We start from the raw sequence: 20,840 nt of genomic DNA on the forward strand, positions 1-20,840 counted from the left end.
AGAAATGATTAATGTGGGCCCAGTGCGATGGTCTAAAGGCTAAATCCATGCCTTGCATGTGCCAGGATCCCATCTGGGTGCTGCTTCCCATCCAGCAACCCTGCTTGTGGCCTGGGTAAAGCGGTAGACAACGGCCTGAAGTCTTGGGACTTTGCGCCCACGTGGGAGATGCAGAGGCAGTTCCTGGCTCCTGGCTTCAGATCAGCTCAGCTCCAGCCGCTGCAGCCATTCGGGGAGTGAATCAGCGAATGGAAGATCTTCCTCCATTTCTCCTTCTCTCTGTACATCTGCCTTTCAAATAAAAATAAATTTTGAAAAAAAAATTTAATCTTTACAATAATAAATGTCAACTCACAAAAAATGCACCTTTTACTGAAAACAAATTACAATGTTTCATACTGGATATCTATGTGAATTATTTAAGCAACTCAAGTCCATAGTTTTTAAGTTTCCTATGACGTAAAATTGAGAAATATAACCATGCTCCAGAATGCTTCTGTAGTAACCACAATGCTGCTCAGCTGGTTTTCTGGAAACCGCTGACAATAGCCCCCGAAGACCCCTGGTCCACTTTCCAATTGCCTTTAACAACCAGGGCAAGAGCCAAGCCAAAGCCAGGAACCTGGATCTCCACCTGGGTAACCCATGTGGGTGACAGGGACCAAGTGTTCAAACCGTATCTGCTGTCTCCCACCGTGTGCGTCAGCAGGAAGCTGGACTTGCAAGGTGAGATGGGACTTAAACTGAGGTACCCTGATATAGGATGTGAGAACCCCAAAGTGGCACTTTAACTCATTGTACCCCATTGCGCATCCAGAACGTTCTTTAATGGACCAACACAGCCAGCACCATGGCGTAGTAGGCTAAGACTCTGTCTGCATTGCAAGCATCCCATATGGACACTGATTCATGTCCCCGCAGCTCCACTTCATTCAGCTCTCTGCCTATGTTCTAGGAACACAGCAGACCCAAAACACTGCATCCATGTGAAAGACCGGGAGGAAACTTTCGGTTCCTCATTTCACACCAGCTCAGCTCTACTTGCAATCACCTGGGGATTGAACCAGCATCTGGAAGATCTGTCTCTCATTCTCTCTGTTAATCTGCCTTTCTTGTAAAAAAAAAAAAGTAAATCTTAAAAACAAACAGACTGAGTATTTGCTTCATTGAAGAAATACTGACGAGCAGTTAGCGTCCCGCCTGACAGCAGGCAGACACCACTTCAGAGCGTGGCACACCCAGGGCTTCAAAACCAACAAAGAGCCGCCCTGCCCTCATCTCCTTGTGTCCAAAATGTGTGATGTCTTTTAGAAATTAATTCTGAACATTGGAAAAAAATGAACAGGAATTGAAAACACCTCCACTTCTTAAGAACACAAATAATTTGAGGAAAAATAAATAAAATTTTTAAAAACCCTCACAGCTCACAAAACTCGATTAGAATAAAAAGCTAATAGGCCCGGCACGGTGGCGCAAGTGATTAAGGTCCTCGCCTTGCACGCCTGGGATCCCATATGGGCGGGCACCGGTTCTATTTCCCGGCAGCCCCGCTTTCCTCCCAGCTCCCTGCCTGTGGCCTGGGAAAGCAGATGAGGATGGCCCAAAGCTTTGGGAACCTGCACCCGCGTGGGAGACCTGGAAGAGTCTCCTGGCTTCGGATCGGCATAGCAACGGCCGTTGCACTCACTTGGGGAGTGAATCATCAGACGGAGGATCTTCCTCTCTGTCTCTCCTCTCTGTATATCCACCTTTCCAATAAAAAAATAATAAAAAATAAATCTTAAAAAAAAAAGAATAAAAAGCTAAAGTTACAAGGTAAAAAATAACCTTTTTGTCACACAGAAAATATTTTAACACCCATGTCTTACAACAGACACAGCATTTTAACTACAATTCTACTCCCAGAACAAAAATATTCTAAGAGTTACAACGCTGGAACTTACCATCATAGATGAAGTAGGTTTCATCTTTGAAAACAAGCACAGCAGGCATCTCTTTTAGTGTCACATACTGTCAAAAAACCACAAGTTTAAATACCCTTTTATTAAAATATATTTTAATAAAATAAAAAAAATTAAGTGGTAGCTATGATTTCAAAATTATTCAAACATGTCAGACCACATATACATGATAAAACGAAATGTTCCCAACAGTTAAAGAAGAGAAGCACCCTGAGCTCATCTGCGAACTGCACTGCACTCTCTCTGCACCCTGGGCAGAGTCCGAGCTGTCCCAGTAAGTCACAGAGCTGCTAGGAGACCAAGCTGTCTTCCTCTAAGTACAGCGCAAGAGGCCAGGGCACCAACAGGACAGCGCCCTCCCCCAGCACCGGCTGCACCATTCTGAGTGCAGCAGAGCTGGGGAGCTGCTGCGTCCTCCGTGTGACAACGACACGTATACCACTTAACTTACAAGGTAATTAGGAGTCATTATCAGCTAGCATAAGTGAGAAAATTAATCCTGTTTTATTGAGAAAACTCAACAATGGAATTAACAAGGACTTTACTCAAAAAATGTCTACTGTTTATCAAAGTACTCTGCCTATTTCATAACAGTAATATTAGACTCTAATGTTTATGTCTATTAAATTGTCTCTTTTTTCTTTTCACAGCGCTAAGGATACTGTGTTTGTAGTTTTGTTGACTAAAAGCTGCTATCTCAGACTGAGAACTCCAGAGGACCCCATCTGCAGAGGTCTGCAGGCACACACACACCGACCTGCAGAGCAAGCCATCTCACTGATGCAATAATCACAACACAGAAGGAAGCGCTATGAATCGCATGACTTGTGCTTTACAAATAATAAGTTATCTAATACAGCAAGAGTTAGCATACAGTTGCACAGATGGCGCAACAAATCAATCTGATAATCAAGTAATAAGTTTAAAAATGAGATTCTGTTAAGTAATGTCAAATGTAAGTACCACCTCAGGAACGACATCTTCAGCGGCAGAAAAGAAGTACGTATATACAATCAGCTCCGCGGCGGCGTCGGCAAACTTCTCCTGGTACAACAGAAAAAAGCAACTTAAAATTCATAACGGTCAAAATCCAGTCCTTACTCACTTCCAGAGCGACCTCACACAGTCAGTAGTACTAGCCTGCTTCTCGGTGAGAACAGATGGCACAGAGGCAAACCAAAGATTTTAAGGAAGGGAAGACAGCAACCAGTACTTCCTTCCTCTCAAAACAAGCGCATTCAACAAGGCAAGCTAAGCTCTCCTCATGGTTAACTTTAGATTAGTAATTAGCCTGCAGGTGGTGATTGCAGCAAAAACAAGCACATGCCAAATAAGCTTCAGGACAGATAAACGACAGTGTGTAGTCTCCAACTGCTTTAAAAACAACGTAAAAGTCTAGGTTAAGAAGGGAAAAAATGGCAGGCAAGCAACATCTCCCCACTTCTAGCTTACTTCTGCTACATAAAGGCCAACATCACAGATGATATTAAAAAGAGCTTTTGTAACAGAAACATTTAGATCAAGCTAAAGGATTTCCACAAAGAGTTAAATTATACTAACAGGACTGCTCTTGTACATCACAGAACAGAACAAACTCATACTTTCAAAGGTGATTCTCCTCCTATATAAACGAAAAACACACGATGTCTCTTCCGTACATGTTCAAACATTTGCTGACTTGGAAGTGGCCGGATTAAAGCCCTGTTTGAAAACAAAACAAATGCAACAGCACATAATTAATTCTCTGTTTATGCAACAACAGGAAATCATGTTCCAAGTTAAAGTTTTAATAATATGAAGGTACATAAAAAAGATCACCGAAAGTCAAATTTAAAAATCTATTTATTGTGGTACCAAAAAAAAAAAAAATAACCACGACACAAAACCTTGGAATAGATATATGGATGTGTAGTTTTACAACTAACACATCTCTTTGAAGACTACTCAACCAAATGGACTTAAAATTTTTTGCACGAGGCCCGGCAAGATAGCCTAGTGGCTGAAGTCCTCGCCTTGCAAACATCAGGATCCCACAGCGCTCCAGTTCCTCTCCCAGCTGCCCCACTTCCCATCCAGCTCCCTGCTCGCGGTCTTGGGACCCTGCATCCACACGGGAGACCCAGAAGAAGCTCGTGATTCCTAGCTTCGGACTGGCTCAGCTCCGGCCATTGTGGCCATTTGGAGAGTGAAAAACTGACTTTCCAATACAATAAATAAATCATTAAAAAAATTCTTTTGCACCAAAATAAACAGTTTAATTCTGTCCACAAACTTACAGAAGCTACTTTCACACATAAGTGCATTTTAGCAGTTCATCAAATGCAGACCTAGAAACATCAAAGTATGACTGCTGCTGTACAAAATACGAGTAGTTTACAATGTACCATAATTTAATGTATCACTTTCAAAGCTGTCCCTTCAGAGTATTTGCAAATATTATGACAGGTAAAAGTAGAGTTATTATCTACTTAAGGGTCCTCAGTTGGAAACGAAGTCAATTCACATGAGATTATTTTCCTTTTCAAAAGATCAGTCAAAAACATCCTATCAAGCACTACTGCAGGCGCAGAACACTGAACACGGGGCAGGCACTGCAGTGTGCGGGTTGAAGCACTACTGCAGGTGCAGAACACTGAACACGGGGCAGACACTGCAGTGTGCGGGTTCAAGCACTACTGCAGGTGCAGAACACTGAACACGGGGCAGGCACTGCAGTGTGAGGGTTCAAGCACTACCGCAGGTGCAGAACACTGAACACGGGGCAGGCACTGCAGTGTGTGGGTTCAAGCACTACTGCAGGCGCAGAACACTGAACACGGGGCAGGCACTGCAGTGTGCGGGTTAAGTTGCTCTTTGGATGCTTGCATCTTATACCTGAACCCCGGTTCAAATCCCAGTTACTTTCCTTCCTATCAAGCTTCCTGCTCATGCAATGGGACGTAGAAACATGATGGCTCAAGTACTTGGATCCAAGCCAACATAGACAGAGCTCTGCACAGCAGGATGCAGTACAAACCCTGGGTGCTGCAGCCATTTGGAAGGTAAACCTCCTGGTGGAAGGTATTTCTCACTCTTTCTCTGTCATTCAAATCAGTAACACAAATTAAACTGCAGACTAAAGCACCTTCATGCGCTGGAGAAACAGAACACGCTGGCTCACTCTGCCACCCGCCGCCCACAAGGAGGTGCAGATGGAGTCCCTGACTTTGGTTTGTCCTGGTCCCACTCTAGTTGCTGCAACCATTCAGGGGGTGAACCAGCAGAGGAGAGGTTTCCCTACTCTTCCATCTCCGTCACTCTGCCTTTAAAAACGAATAAATAAATCTTGTGTGTGTTTATATATGTGTTTATACGTTTATAGCATATTTTTAATTTAAGTAAGTACTCAATGGAAGTTAAACTCAAGCAGTTTCAAAACAAAATGCAAATGATCGTCACAATAGTACACAAGAACTTCATAAAGAGAAAAAGCACTTGATTGCATCATACAAAGGGTCGAACGAAAGTTCATGGGAGATGCACATTACGGAAAACAATGCACATAATTCAAAATATGTACCAAAATAAATTTTATTTCCATCTTTCAAACTTCTTGAAGTACATGTATAAAAGCATTTTCAAGGGCAAATACCAGAGAATGAAATTATTTCTAGGGTTATTACGAAATTTATCCCTATGAACATCATTATAAAAGACTAAAAGAAGTAGCTTTTCTTTAAATGTGCTATACATTGGTGGATTTTCACAACAAAAAACTTGTAATAACAGCACAAGATATTTCACAATATTCAAATATCTGCACCTTCAAATGCACATTTCATAAAACACATTGCATCACTTAATGCCAGCTTCTATTTCAGTACCGAGCAATTAAAGCCTAAGTGATGCAACTCCAAAACTGAGGCTTGAAATTTCAACTGCCAGGATTGTCCACAGTTACATCAGGAGGACCCCTTCCTAAGCTGAAGCCAAAGCATAAAGACATGAATCATAAGCGACTACAGTACAAGCTCTTAGTAATACCCTGACACTTTGAACTTTCTCAAAACTCACATTTTCACAAAGCAAATAAAATAAGCAACCAATTAAAAAAGTGAGTTTTTTTAATAAATGCTGCAAATTTCAAGAACAATGTTAATTTTATGAACTTTCTTGAAGACCATGGCACCAATATTTTAATTTACCTTGAAGCTATTGGAAGTTATTAATATAGTCTGTTCAAGCCAAAGTGTCAAAGCTGTTTCTCTTGATTAATTTATTTAAAAGGCAGAGTTTGGTGGTGGGAAACCAGGAGCAGAGGAGGGAAGAGAGATTCCACGTGCATGCTCAACTCTCGACCACAGTGGCCGAGGGCTGCGTAGGGCAGAAGCTGACATGCCAAAGAGAAGTACTCCCTTTCAGTGAGAAGGTTTCTTCTGAGAAGCAGTCACATGGCTTTTATCACAGGTTACTGTTACAATGTCCATTTAACCATCACTTCCTGGGCTTACTTCATACACTTTACCAATGTACAGGAAAAAAGTTGTATAGAAGGACCTTCACCAAGTTTGTGGAAAACAGAATTAAGAGATATTTCAGTACAAACTTTTGAAACGTGCCTATGAAGATGGGAATCTCTAAAAGTTTATGAAAATGCATATTAACAAAAACTGCATATGAATTGTCAAGTTTTCTGCAGCAAAATAAAAATGACATTCTTTAATACCCCCTCTCACAATCTTCAAGTTCCCCATATAGAGTTGAGCATTATCTGCGACTTCAGTCATCCTCTGCAGATCACGGGACACCTCCTCACTTACATAGGGCCTACTGTATAAAGGATCAAACATCTGAAGACGCAATAGAGGCTCATCTCAACAGGCTAATGCTCCACCTTCAAGCACCGGCCTCCCATACGATGTTGGTTCCTGTCCTAGCTGCTCCACCTCAGCTCTAGCTCCCTGATAATTACCTGGAAAGCACTGGAGGGTGGCCCAAGTCCTTAGGATCCTGCACTCACACAGGAAACCCAGAAGAGGTGCTTGGCTCCTAGCACTGGATAAGCTTAGCTCCAGCCACTGTGGCCATCTGAAGAGTGAGCCAGTGGACAGGAGATCTTTATCTGTCTCACCTTCTCTGTAAATCTGCCTTTCCCCTCCCCCCAATAAATAAATAAACAACTCTCTCTTAAGAAGAAAATGTGTGTACTAGAATTCACTGGCAAAAAATTTTATACACAAAAATAAAGATGAGCAAGTATAACACCCATGAGGGCTTCTGTCGGCTGCTTAGCATCTTTGTGTTTATGACATAGTAAACCAACAAACACACACAATTCACTGAGATTAGTTCCTAAAACACATGCCCCATGTGGTCTACCAAAGTACACTGTTTACTGAACATTAATATCATGTACAGCATTCTGAATAAGAACTTACCCAGATACTCTGTGAGCAAATTCAATAATGTCATCTTTAGTTCGTGGCCCTCTGTAATTATATGCCAAGTCTCCCTTTAAACTTAAAAAGAAGAAAAGGAAGTAAAAATCTGGCTTATTTAACTGCTTAATACTAAAGTTAAACACTTGCTACTGCACAAAATCGTAACATTAAATAGTAAATATAATGGGGTTTTCAGAAGTAACATACTCATGTAAAACACAGTAGGGAGCTGATTTCACAGGACAAGGAACTCAAATAACAGAAAGACATTTTATCAAAAGCATATAAAAGCATTTTGCTCTGACAGTTGCATAACATCCATGCCTTCTGAAAAGTAAATTAAATCATGGCTAGAACTTACAAAATTTAGCACTATAATTCTCACTCTGTTTCCCAGCAAAAAGTAAATATGAAGACAAGGCAATACAAATGTTATGCCACACAACATCATAGTTACTTGACAGACACAAACATGGCAGAGTGAATCAAGGCATCAAAAACAGCTCTTCAGTGGCCAACACTATGGCTCAATTGGCTAATCCACTGCCTGCAAGTGGCAGCATCCCATATGGGCACCAACTGTTCCACATCGCATCCATCTCCCTGCTTGTAGCCTGGGAAAGCAGCAGAGGATGGTCCAAGCCCTCGGGACCCTGTACCCATGTGGGAGACACAGAGGGGGGGTCCTGACTCCTGGTTTCAGACTGCCTCGTCTCTGGCCACTGCGGCCATCTGGAGAATGAACCAGTGGTTAGATTATTTTCTCTGTCTCTCCTTTTCTCTATAAATCTGCCTTCCCAATGAAAACATATCTTAAAAGAAAACCCCTCATCAAGAAAATTAGGCAATTCTTAATGTATCTAAATAACTGATATCATAAAATAAGTAAAATTGAGAAGTATAAACAAAACTACAATAAAACAGAGAAAGAACACAAAACTTACTTCCTACATAAAGTAAATGTGGTTTAGCAAATATTCTTAAAAAGTGATAGACACAGAGAGGTCAACACAAAACACAAGAAATAATACACATAAATCACTCTCATTATGAATCAATTACATTGTAATAACTTTCAAGACAATTCCCTAACTCCTGACACTCTCAACACAAGGTTAGTAGGAAGCACGACAGTCCAATGAAGTCATGACTACACAACAGTCCTGTACAATTACCGCATCACCTCTTTAACTTGTACACTGTTAAGACTTGAAAAACGTCTACAGATTAAAATTATCAATCATTAATTTTCAGAATTCCTTTCCTTATTCTCTAATGAAATAAGTATTTTTGTTTAGGAAAAGTTAATCTTGTTAGGAGATGGGATATTCAATCAAAAAGTGGAGTGTGTACAAGACCCTCTAAGGATTGAGACAGTCTATAATGGCAGACAGCAGACCATGTCTGGTCAGCATATGCCCACAGCAGGACTCAATGCACTGGCTAAACTGGCTGTACACTCACTATTTATTAAGCATGAAGAATAACAGTCTAATTCCTCTTTGATCATCTTATTTACCCAGAAAGACATATTGACATACAACACGCAACTTACAGCTTAATTGTTGGATAACCTCGAACTCCAAATTCTGAAGCAATGCCTTGATAAGAAAAAAAAACAAATAAATAATTCTAAATTTTTTTTAAAATGAGAAACTAGGCAACAAATGAGCCTTTTATTTTAAAAAAAATGTAGACTTTTTTTTTTAATAAATTCAAGTAGTTACTTTAAGTGTGAAAAGATAAACTCCTATATTAAAAGGGAAAAAAAGACATCTTCATACAAAGCAATTATTTAATCATCAATGCAGTCTTCAAAATACTGTAACACAAAAAACAAATGCCAAAAGCAGAATTAAAAATCTAAAGAACTGTTTTCAAAGATAATCTAATGCAAAAAACAAAAACAAAAAAATACCAGTACACAAAGTACAAGTTATTTTCCCTCCAGAACAATTATTCTTTTGTAGGTCTGATTCGTTCTTCTTAAAACAAAACAACAAAAAACAGGCCTACCTTCCTTTGTTGTTTTGTTATCAAAAAGTCTGATATATTTTAATTTACAAAACTACACCAGTAGCCATGAATTACATTGTATTTATCCAAATCTCATTCTCTCTCTTTGTAGCTTTATCTCCAAGATACCTGCTTTTCATTCTTGGGTGCAAGAACACTATTCCTATTCCTGGATTCTATTTAAACAATCATTTAGGGTTCAGATGAAGGCACGGCTGGGGCACAATGCACAGGGCTCTGAGTCTGGGCTGTTCCACTTGATCCAACTCCCCGACCCAGAAGAGCAGCAGCAGATGGCACAAGTGTGTGGGACCCAGAATCCCAGGCAGGAAACTCAGATGACGTGGTTACATCAACTAGGAATCCCTTCAGATAACTTTAATTTTATCTTCCACTCATGCAAATCAAGTAAAGAAAATGAACTATGCCAGAAGTAAGGAAATAGGTATACAGGGGTGCCATTTCTCAAGACATACATAACATGAAAAGAGTTTAAAACGTAGCAGTGGTTCTCATCCCACTGGAGTCATTTTCAGTTGACACAATGATGACTGGGAATTGAAGCGAGCTCATCACTGATATCTGATGGAGAGGCCAGAGATAATGCTAAAAACTCGACAAGGCACAGCAAAAAAAAACTTTCCTAATAAAAGAAAAATATCAACCTTGCATGGCTAACGCAGCCTGAAATACAATAATTAAGTTCTTTCCCTAAATATATATTTATATCATGTATCTACAAAGAGATATAGATAGAAATAAATTTTCTGGACCCAAATCTCAGTAATGCAAGGTGAGGATACCATGAAATACAGTCATGGATCAGAAAGAACTTACAGCCTAGAAAAGCAAAATTAATTCATAATACAATCTGTGAATATAGTCACAATAAGGAAGTTACTGGCCAAATGCCACTAATGTCACAGTTGGGTTGTAAAACAAACAGAACCTCAGTGGTTCCACAAGAGAAAGCAGCAAACCATTACAGGAAGTAGTATATCCTAATTTCACTTCCAAAGGACAAGTATTTTTCACACTCATTACTGCAGGAGTATGTTCCAAGGCGTCTTAACTATAGGTCCAAATTTACTGTGTATAATTATGCAACTTTTCAATGCTATTTGATTCTAGTATTATTATACTTGATCACTTTTTAAATAGTCCTATCCCACTTCAAACTTACTTCCTGTAACTACTCATCAAAATCACATTTTACTTCGAGGTTCTCCAATTGAAGCTTGCAGCAAAAGCAGGTGGAACGCATGTCAAACACACTCTCCTAACTCTCAAAGGTTTCCACTCCAAAGCACTGGTAAAACCCTTCACAAACTGAACTAACACTTCGTAAACAGTTGGTCCCGAGACCATCAGCTGAGAAACACTGATGTTGTGGCTGCATGGAAACTGACCTAAGGAAAGGGAAGAGACAAGTAGGAAAGCCTCAGAAGTCTACAATTACCACAAAATCATAATCATGGCTTAAAAATAAATTTCTTTACAAGAATCATTACAAGTTCCACTAAAATGCCTATATTTTAGCTATCTTGAAGTATTTAAATGGAAATTGAAACTTTTTAAGCCAAAACTATCATCTCTAAACAACAGATTTTTTATAAGCCTTAAAAAAAAATATCTTAAATCTTTTTTAAGATTTATTTTTATTGCAAAGTCAGATATACAGAGAAGAGAGGAGACAGGAAGGAAGATCTTCCGTCTGATGATTTACTCCCAAGTGACTGCAACAGCCAGAGCTGCACTGACCCAGAGCCAGGAGCAAGGAACTTCCTCCAAGTCTCCCACGCAGGTGCAGGAACCCAAGCATTGGGCCATCCTCGACTGCTTTCCCAGGCCACAAGCAGGGAGCTGGATGGGAACTGGAGCTACCGGGATTAGAACCAGCGCCCATTTGGGATCCTGGCGTGTTAAAGGTGAGGACTTTAGCCACTAGGCCAACACGCCAGGCCCTAATATTACTTTTCTACACAACACAGTAAGTACACCCATCACTAGCACTAAACCCTACATAACACTAGACAGTTTGCTATGTGTATTGCCTAACTGCCTGTTTTTGGTCAGTTCTATAGAGTGTAAGTTAGAGCATAAGTTTAAAAAATTTTAAAAAGTCCCCTCAGGCCCAGTGTTATACCGTAGAGGTTAAAGTCCTCACCTTGAACACACCAGGATCCCATATGGGTGCCGGTTCTAATTCTGGTGGACCTGCTTCCCATTCCACTCCCTGTTTGTGGCCTGGAAAAGCAGGTGAGGACGGCCCAATGCCTTGGCACCCTGCACCTGCATGGGAAACCCAAAGAAGCTCCTGGCTCCTGGCTTCAGACTGGCTCAGCTCCAGCAGTTGCAGCCACTTGGGGAGTAAACCATTGGATGGAAGATTCTTCTCTCTGTCTCTCCTTCTCTATGTATATCTGTCTTTCCAATAAAAATAAATAAATCTTTAAAACGAAAGAAAAAAATTTTTAAAAAGTCTCTTCTGTTGGGCCCGGCATGGTGGCGCAAGTGGTTAAGGTCCTCGCCTTGCATGCCCGGGAACCCATATGGGCGCCGGTTCTAATCCCGGCAGCCCCGCTTCCCTTCCAGCTCCCTGCCTGTGGCCCGGGAAAGCAGTCGAGGACGGCCCAAGGCTTTGGGACCCTGCACCCGCGTGGGAGACCCGGAAGAGGCTCCTGGCTTCGGATCGGCATAGCATCAGCCGTTGTGCTCACTTGGGGAGTGAATCATCGGATGGAAGATCTTCCTCTCTGTCTCTCCTCTCTGTATATCCGCCTTTCCAATAAAAAAATAATAAAAATAAATCTTTAAAAAAAAAAAAGTCTCCTCTGTTTTGCTCACTGAAGTATTACCAGTGTCTAGAACATGTTATCACATTATAGCATATGGTAAAACACACACTAAATCAAAGAATGCCAATTTATAACTTTCCTACAAAGGAATGTTTTTCGGCTAACCATAGTGGGATGATTCCATTAGCCACAAGGATTTACACACGAGCATCCCCATGCAAGGTGGTGAGGGCAGGGGTTTAGCGCCACATATCCAAGGAGCAGAACAAAGTATACGCAGCACCGACCACAAGGCGTGAGAGGGGGGGCCCTCAGACACGCCCGTTCCATTGCCCCACTCAACAGGGGACACATCTGATCCCTACGCTGCAAACTGCAAGAAGTTCTCTTCTGTTCATTCAATAAAACATACAACACAACTCTAAGCAAACAAAATGTACAACAATCACAGCATTAGAAATAAAAAGTGAGCTTCTAAATGGTTATACAATGAGTAGACTTCAAGTCTTATAATGTAAAAACGTATAAAGTCTGAAAACACAAAGAGTAGGAATATTGCTTTTCAGTCCCGCATTAAAAAATTTCTTCTCGGGCCCGGCGTGGTGGCGCAAGTGGTTAAAGGTCCTCGCCTTGCACCCCCGGGATCCCATATGGGCGCCGGTTCTAATCCCGGCAGCCCCGCTTCCCTTCCAGCTCCCTGCCTGTGGCCTGGGAAAGCAGTCGAGGACGGCCCAAAGCTTTGGGAACCTGCACCCGCGTGGGAGACCTGGAAGAGGCTCCTGGCTTCGGACTGGCATAGTATCGGCTGTTGCGCTCACTTGGGGAGTGAATCATTGGACGGAAGATCTTCCTCTCTGTCTCTCCTCTCTGTATATCTGCCTTTCCAATGAAAAAATAATAAAAATAAATCTTAAAAAAAAAAAAATTTCTTCTCTAAACTACACAAGAAAGACATCGGATTACTGTGTCACTTGTTAAATACTACTTATGATATTGAGTTACACAGTATAATAAAGAAATTTTGACTTAAATAGTAAATTATCATTGAACCATCAGATGAAAAGTGTACATAGTGATTTTTATTACTATGCAGTATTTTTATTAGCCATTTCTTGATATACCCAACTCTCCCTTACACATTATTCAATTACTCTACTGAATGATTCAATGATTCAAATGACCACAAGACTTTGCATATCTTAGTATTGAACTTCTGGGCTTGTTCATTTCTCCCTGTATTGATCTGTAAACATTTCCAGCACAGGTACAATTTGTTGGGATTTTCAATCTCTTGGGGTAGGACAGAGCTTTACAAACACCAATCAATCAATATGCATTTAATAAATAAATGAATGCATGTAAGAATAACTGATTATTTTTAATCATATGTCTAGGCCAAGAACTTATGCTCCTGGGCAGCCACTAGTGTAAATAATTACTCAAATCACAATTGTGAACAGTTTACTTCTATGACCACCAAATATGCACATTATTCCCTCTAACAAAGCCCGTTTATCTCTCCAATGTTCCAGCAATTCATTTGTGTGGCTCAGTAGTTCTATCTCACACACACTCCAGTTCCTTCCCCACAAACATAAATAAAATGATAAAGCACAAATTCAATAGCTGTTAACTAGAAAACACACAAACACAATTCTTTTCCAACTCTTGCCAATGGCAGCACAGCTCAGCAACTAAGCTAAAAACCTTGTATTATTTTTTATTGTTCTCATCCCACCGAGACAATCTTCACATCCGTGTCAGTCTTGACAGTAACTGTGACACTTCTCACTTTACTTCAAGCCACAACTTGCACTCATGACTGGGTTCCCAGCATGACACAGACAAGCCCACACAAATGCCCTTCCTGTTTCCACTAGCTCTTCTCTGCCACCCTTGCTGTTACAGACACGTGTTACCTCTCCAACTGACAACCTATAAAACCCAGAACCCTTGGTCTGACCTTAGAGGGTCTTCATCATCTGGTTATCTGTAGCAGCATGTTTACCGCCCCCCGTGCTACAGTGCTTGAATACAAAATATTAACACAACCGTGACAATCTTGAGGATGACCATTCTCCATTACAGACAAAGAAACTAAAAGTTAACGACTTCCCCAAAGCCACCAGGACAGAGCTGTTATGCTCTGAAATACAAGGCAGAGCATAAAGCCCATGTCTTAATACTCATTACATCCTTCCCCTTTCTTCATCGACTAAAGAAAAAGCAAACTTGCGTTTGGTGAATAGCAAGGATTTTACATGCTCATTTAAAACCTCAAAACAACCAATTAAAGAAACACTGCCAATATTTACTCTATGGAATCCAAAACTCAGGGGGATTTAAGCTACTGCAGTGACACAGTAAAAGCAGGCAAGAGCCAGAACTTGAATGCAGGTCTGCTTCCTCGAAGACATACTCTACAAACTCATGATACTTCCTGAAATTAAATCCCTCTTTCCACATCCTTGTAGCAGGCATTGGTGCAGATTATCTGATAGTCAGATAACAACTATTTTAGGCGTTGGCAGGCATTTGCACTGCTATCACAGACACTCTGTTTCCTCAAGGGAGCAGAACAGGCACAGCCAGTGAACAAATGGGCACAACCACGTAGCTACCTCATTCTACCCAAAAGAAAGAGGTGGCCAAACAGATCCGGCCCCCAGATCCTGAAGACAGATCTGCAGTTCCGCCCACCTCTGTGTCTTTCCACTCTGTGCAATACACTCCTTAAGTTCATTTCAATGCTCTAACACTATGTTCAATGTGAGCCCCTTCCTGGTTATCACTTCAATTTATTTCATCCTGCAAGCCCCTATCTACTCCTTTAGACACTGCCATTTCTCTCATGGCCTCAGGTGGGCTCAAGTAGATACCAACAAGGGCCTTGTTTCTGTTAGAGGCCCAAGATCAATACGCACTGTGTTTATAGGATCAGCAGCTAATTTACTGAACTCAATAAAACATGCAGTCTTAAATTATCAAGATAATTCTGCAAGAACATTCTGCCTCAACTACCATTACATAAAAGGAAAGCAGCTGTAGAACAACAGACCAAATCAAGACTTACTGGAATAGGAAGTAGCATCCATCTTCCCAACCTTCACTGGAGAACCAATGCTTCTCATCTCCTGGCCAACTTCATTCCAAATGGGCTCCAGCTTTTTACAATGGCCACACCATGGTGCGTAGAACTTATTAAAAAAAGAAAATGAAATGTTGTGTTTCTCGAGTATCAACTTTAATAACTGCTAACACTGCTTTAGATGAAAAGTTTACAGACAATTTCTAACAGCTTATATCACCAAAGACAAAAGATACACAGATAAACCTAGACAGGTTGACTTCCAGCACATACTTCAGAAATGATGCCATTTTAAACTCCTTTCAGATGGTCACTGATAACTACTTAAAGATACATGATTTATAATAAAACATCTTGGCTTCAAAGTAATGGTGTCCATGCACAACATAGAAGGAAACCCTCATACAAAACATGTATGTCACCATGAAGCATTACTGGTAAACACTGACTTCTTTCTAGTATAGGAATTGCAGCACAGTAAGTGCCCTTGCTGACTACGGGGAGACACCTGAGGCAACTGGTCAGGCATCTTAGCTCAGCTGACTAGGCCCAGCCCTCAGAATCACTGAATAGGGATCCGTAGGCTCTCCCAAGCACCTGGTGCAGTGAACTGCTTACTACACTTTCACACGATGCAAGGGTGCTCACTGAACTGTACAGAATGGAATATTCAAGTACACGCAAAGGAGAAAGAGTTAAACAATGGAGCCTCTTGTCTCATCTAGCTGCAGCAACTGTCAACTCCCCCACGCTTATCCCATCCGTTTTATTGCTACCCTACTTTCTGTGCTCACATCAAAATCAACTGTATTCCAAACTTCACAGTGAAGACAAAAAACTTAATTTTCTTTACTATTAAGATGAATATAAAATTTTGGCTACTAAGTAATACTAATGTACTTTAATCTCTTGGAAAATATATCTGTAATAAACTCATAGTACAATCCCTTCGGTGGATCCTAGGATCCATATGTGACTTCCTCCTCCTAGTACAGGGACACCCCCCTTGGAGAGCCCCCATCCAAGAATTCCATTAAGAATTAGGCTTCTTGCCTAGACTTTTAAGTTAGGACGTTCACCTCAATTTAAGAGACTCAGGTAGTTAATATCTGACATACAGACTGAGCATACTCATTAGCACTAACCACACATTGCTATTTTTAAGTGAAAAAGAACAGAAAATCATGCTTAAAATAAAAGGGATGGGTAATTAGCATATAAAATTCACATACTCACATCTACAAGCCAAATGTCATCTTTTCGATTTTCTTTAAACCTAAAAAACAAAATGAACAATCTTTGATTCTATGTTTGCATTGACTTTAAAAATGTACAGTACAGGAGGGGATAATAAACTGACAAACGGGCACATGGCAAATCACTTCAACAAACTGCTGTGACTTTTCACCTACTGTCCTTGGAATCTTATCCTTTAATATATATTAAGTACAGAGGTAAAGATCAAACACAAAAATATTAGGAAAAAAAAATTTTAAATGAAAGTGTATTGCTACAATCACAGTTAGCTCCTTTATCCACGGATCCCATAGCAAAGAAAAAAAAAAATAACAAAAATCAGTAACAAAAAAAAAAAAATCAAGCTGTACCAAACATGTGTAGCCCTTCTTGTCATTACCCCTGAACAATACAGCTAGCAATTCTTCATACAGTAATCAGTAATCGTACTGCATTATTAGGTAAACAGGTAAACATATTAGGTAAACATAACCTATACAGTGACTTAAAGCATATAGAATATGGGAAGATTATATATAATGCCTTTTTTTAAGATTTATTTTTATTGGAAAGTTAGATTTGCACAGAGCAGGAAAGACAAAGATCTTCCATCCACTAATTCCCTCCACAAGTGGTCGCAGCAGCCAGAGCTGAGCCAATCCAGAGCCAGGAGTTTCTTCCGGGTCTCCCACGCAGGTGTAGAGTCCCAAGGCCTTGGGCCGTCCTCTACTGCTTTCCCAGGCCACAGGCAGGGAGCTGGATGGGAAGTGGGGCCACCAAGACATAAAATGGTGCCCATATGGGATCCTGGTTGTGTACAAAGTAAGGACTTTAGCCACTAGGCTACCACACTGCACCGGGCCCTCCATAATGCCATTTTTAAAGGTATTTGGGCATTCACACATTCTGACATCCACAGAAAGTCCTACAATCAACCCCCACGAATGCTGTGGGGCATCTCCATCTCCTTAACTCTGCAATCTGCTGCTGCTTCTTATACTTGTGCAGGAAAGTTAACGTGCCAGGTCCAAGACCTGTTTGCCAGACTGGCCCTTGGTTGACATCCAGAAACCTAGGTTTTAGGATGGCTCCCATCACATGTGGTAAAGATGGCTCTGTTTTTGTAAAACACTGGTGAGAAGTACCCAACCACGGAACAGAGGCAGAGATCCCTGCAGCACTGACCTGAGAGAGTAAGTCAACGGAGAGAGTAAGCCACAAGCTGTTCAGTCCTCAGCACTCTGGATTCAGACAGGACCCAGCGAACAGAGGAATTCACTGTCATCTCCGAGGCTGGCCACTGACACACTGCGCTGAAAATCCAGGGGCCTCAGCGGATGCAGCCTTCCAATCGTTACGTCCTCTGTCAGAGGTTATCTTTACATCCTTACTATATATACTTATGTCAGATGGTGGCCAAGTCAGAAAACGTGTGGAGATGGCTACACTAAATCCGGGAAAGGATCGACTACAGGGAGGACCCACGGGAAGACTACAGACAGCAAGAGGGAGCCAGTGTGTTCTGCCTGCTGAAAATATCCTACAGCTGGGGGAAGACCCTGGGCTGTGCTTTGTCCTTGGCCTCTGTTACCCGGATGGTTAATCGGCACTCCTTTTCATGCTGTCTTCGGGGACTGGAGCACTAGCAGATTGTGCTCTGCCCATGATCATGCCAAAGCAACTAGCTGCACATCTGCCAGCTCTGGGATGAAGAACCATTCAGTCTCCACATGTAGCTGACAATCATGTTATGTCAATGGTCTCCCTTTCAACACAGGGCCATTCTGGTAAGTATGCAAATGACTGACAAAACCGTTACTTTGGGCCAGCACTGTGGTATACCAGTCTAAGCTAGCGCCTGCGATGCCCACATTCCATTCGGGCACTGGGAATGCAGTCCTCACAGCACCGTTTCTGATCTCGCTCTCTCCTACTGGCCTGGGCAAAGCAGCACAAGATGGCCCAAGCGTTGAGGTCCCTGTCACCAACATGGGATGAAACTTCTGGCTTCATCCTGGCTCAGCCCTGGCCACTGAGGCAATGTGGAGAGACAACCAAGGGACTAAGATCTCTCTCTGTTACTCTACTAAATAAATACATAAATATATGAGTATTAACAGTAGTACCCCTTCCTTCTCCTCCTCCACCAGCAGTCTACACTTGGGTGAAGCTTTGAGCCAACACACCCAACAAGGCACTGCTGGCTGAACAAGAGTAGCTGCTCTCTCACAACGGCTTCCTCTGCAGGTGCTGTAAATGATCAGCTCCCGCTGCACAGGACCCAAAAGCACCACAAGCACCCATGGGACCTTCAGGGAGCACTGATTTAAGCCATGTCCTGCTCTAGATGGCGAGCCAAGGTGAGGGGCTCAGCTGGAATCATCAAGTCGGTGTTCCCTGTGGTGGTGTTCCTTAGGAGACACAGGAGAGGCCGGGCTCTCAGCAGCCGCTACTTCTCCCTGGAGCAGCAGCACCAGGAAGACTCAGGTGGATCCAGCAGAGAGAAACTTCCTCGCTCAGAGCTAACACCGAACAAAAGGGTTGTCCCTCCGTGTCGGGGAGTACAACCAAAAGGCCACAGCAGGAACAAAGCTTCTGCTAATGCTTTCAGCACGAAGTTTCAGCAGAAGTGTCCGGGCAATGCTGAAGTGAGCTCCCCAACAGGAAACCTCCAAATGAAGGCAAGCACACTGCAGGGCAGACAAGCAGGGAACACGCTGGCCTGGGGTCTCGGACCTTGACCAGCATCCCCCCAGAACCCACACTGCCTGGCTGTGCATCCAGGCCAGGGGGAACAGCCACAGCCACACACAGGATTCTGGTCTGCAGAAATCCCTCCCCTTCAGTACTGGGATACCATGACGATGCCTACAGCATGCTGACCAAACCACTGCACTGCTCGGTGTGATTCAATCAAAAATGTGATGGCAAATGATGGCAAAGAATACAGAAGATTCAGCAAGATCTGATAAGATGAGTAAAACTCTTTGGGGCACACACTCATTTCTTACTTCTACACAACTTAGAACACGTGAAACAAAATAAGTGACAGAAAAGCAGTGGTCAGTCCTATTACTGAGATGAGATTCATGTTAATATTCCACAAACATAAAGTTAAAATGATAAATATGTATATATATGTACACACTCACGATTCATCTAAATCTTCCACAAATCCTTTACAGAAAGCCACATCAAGTAAAACGACTGGAAAACAAGAAGGGAAAAAACCAAAATGTAAACAAATGTTGATTTATCCATTTGGCTTGTCCTGTCTGCTTAGTCACCCCCAGAACAGTTTCTTCATCACGGACTGACGCCAGGAGACAGGTGCTGGCAAGGCACAGCGACCATTCGCATCGCATGCAACCCTGCGACTGTCAAGTCACACCGAGGTGGGCGCTTAAACCTAACGCATACAGGTCCTTTCTTCAGCATATTTCCACCATCGTTTTTCCTCCTGGCCAATGGGGCTTTGTGGAGAACACACGAGTTGTTCTCCCACAAAGCAGGGCCCGGCGCACGGTGGCTCGAAAGGGATGCGGGGTGTTGAGCAGGCGGCCCCCCTGGGAGCCCCTCTCAGCCCGTCCCGGCCGACTGACCCTCGTGCGCCCCTGACCACCCCTCCCTCAGGCCAGGGGCTAAACATCCTCCAAACCTGGGGCCGAGGCGAGACCCGGCCGTCCACCTGCACGCCTGCATCCCGCCCGCGCACCCACGCAGCCCGCAACACGCAAACTTCCTTCCTCGGGCGGGAGCGGCCGCGGCTTGCCCACGCCTGGCCCGGGGTCCCCCGCGCGAGCTGTCCACTCGGCCAGGTCCCTGGGGGAAGCCGAGGGCGACCGCGCGGGAGGAGGCCGGAGCGCAGACCCCGCCCCGAGCGGCCTGACGACCCCTGCCCGGTCCCCACGCGGGCAGCGCCTCCGCAAGCTCGTTACCTGTGGCGCAGAGCCGGAGGGCGGCCCGGCTTCTCCGACCGGCCATGCTCGCCACGGAGAACCGCAGGAACCGGCCCGGCCGCGGGAGAGACTCCGGCGCTCGCCGCCCGCCCGCCGGAAGGGGAAGGGAAGTCGGCCTCGGCGCGGACGGGGCGGGGCAGGCCGGCCTCCGCCACCCGCCCAGGGCCCGCCGCCCGTCCGATCGGAGCATGCGCGGGAGCGCCGTGCCTGCGCACTGGCGTCCTCGCGCCTCGCGGGGCGTGGGCACGGGGAGCCGGTGAGGGAGGCCTGAGTGGTCGTGGGTCGGGCGTTAGGGCGGGGGGCTTCAGGGAGGGTAGAGACCAGCCCGAGTTAGTCCTGAAGGCCAGAAAGGCCGGAGTCGT

General features: G+C 43.2%; 1 protein-coding gene across 6 annotated transcripts in view; it reads right to left on the minus strand.

Moving 5' to 3' along the window:
- Window positions 1-20,599, minus strand: part of TMX3 (thioredoxin related transmembrane protein 3) — a 49,925-nt gene extending 29,326 nt beyond the window's left edge. For 4 of the 6 annotated variants that reach the window (XM_040985106.1, XM_040985105.1, XM_040985104.1 and 1 more), the window contains exons 1-9: window positions 20,458-20,579; window positions 19,672-19,726; window positions 16,520-16,559; window positions 15,269-15,392; window positions 8,937-8,982; window positions 7,379-7,459; window positions 3,563-3,662; window positions 2,928-3,005; window positions 1,944-2,010 (exon numbers count right to left, since the gene is read on the minus strand). In XM_040985106.1, the coding sequence (XP_040841040.1) occupies window positions 1,944-2,010; window positions 2,928-3,005; window positions 3,563-3,662; window positions 7,379-7,459; window positions 8,937-8,982; window positions 15,269-15,392; window positions 16,520-16,559; window positions 19,672-19,726; window positions 20,458-20,503 (637 nt within the window). In that variant the 5' untranslated portion in view covers window positions 20,504-20,579. Of the gene's footprint in view, window positions 1-1,943; window positions 2,011-2,927; window positions 3,006-3,562; window positions 3,663-7,378; window positions 7,460-8,936; window positions 8,983-15,268; window positions 15,393-16,519; window positions 16,560-19,671; window positions 19,727-20,457 lie in introns of all 6 variants that reach the window. The other 2 variants (XM_040985107.1, XM_040985103.1) reach the window with 2 other exon arrangements.
- Window positions 20,600-20,840: the final 241 nt, after the last annotated feature.

Source organism: Ochotona curzoniae, unplaced genomic scaffold, assembly GCF_017591425.1.
Source record: "Ochotona curzoniae isolate NIBS_2020 unplaced genomic scaffold, NIBS_Ocur_1.0 contig_43, whole genome shotgun sequence".
Lineage (NCBI taxonomy): Eukaryota > Metazoa > Chordata > Mammalia > Lagomorpha > Ochotonidae > Ochotona > Ochotona curzoniae.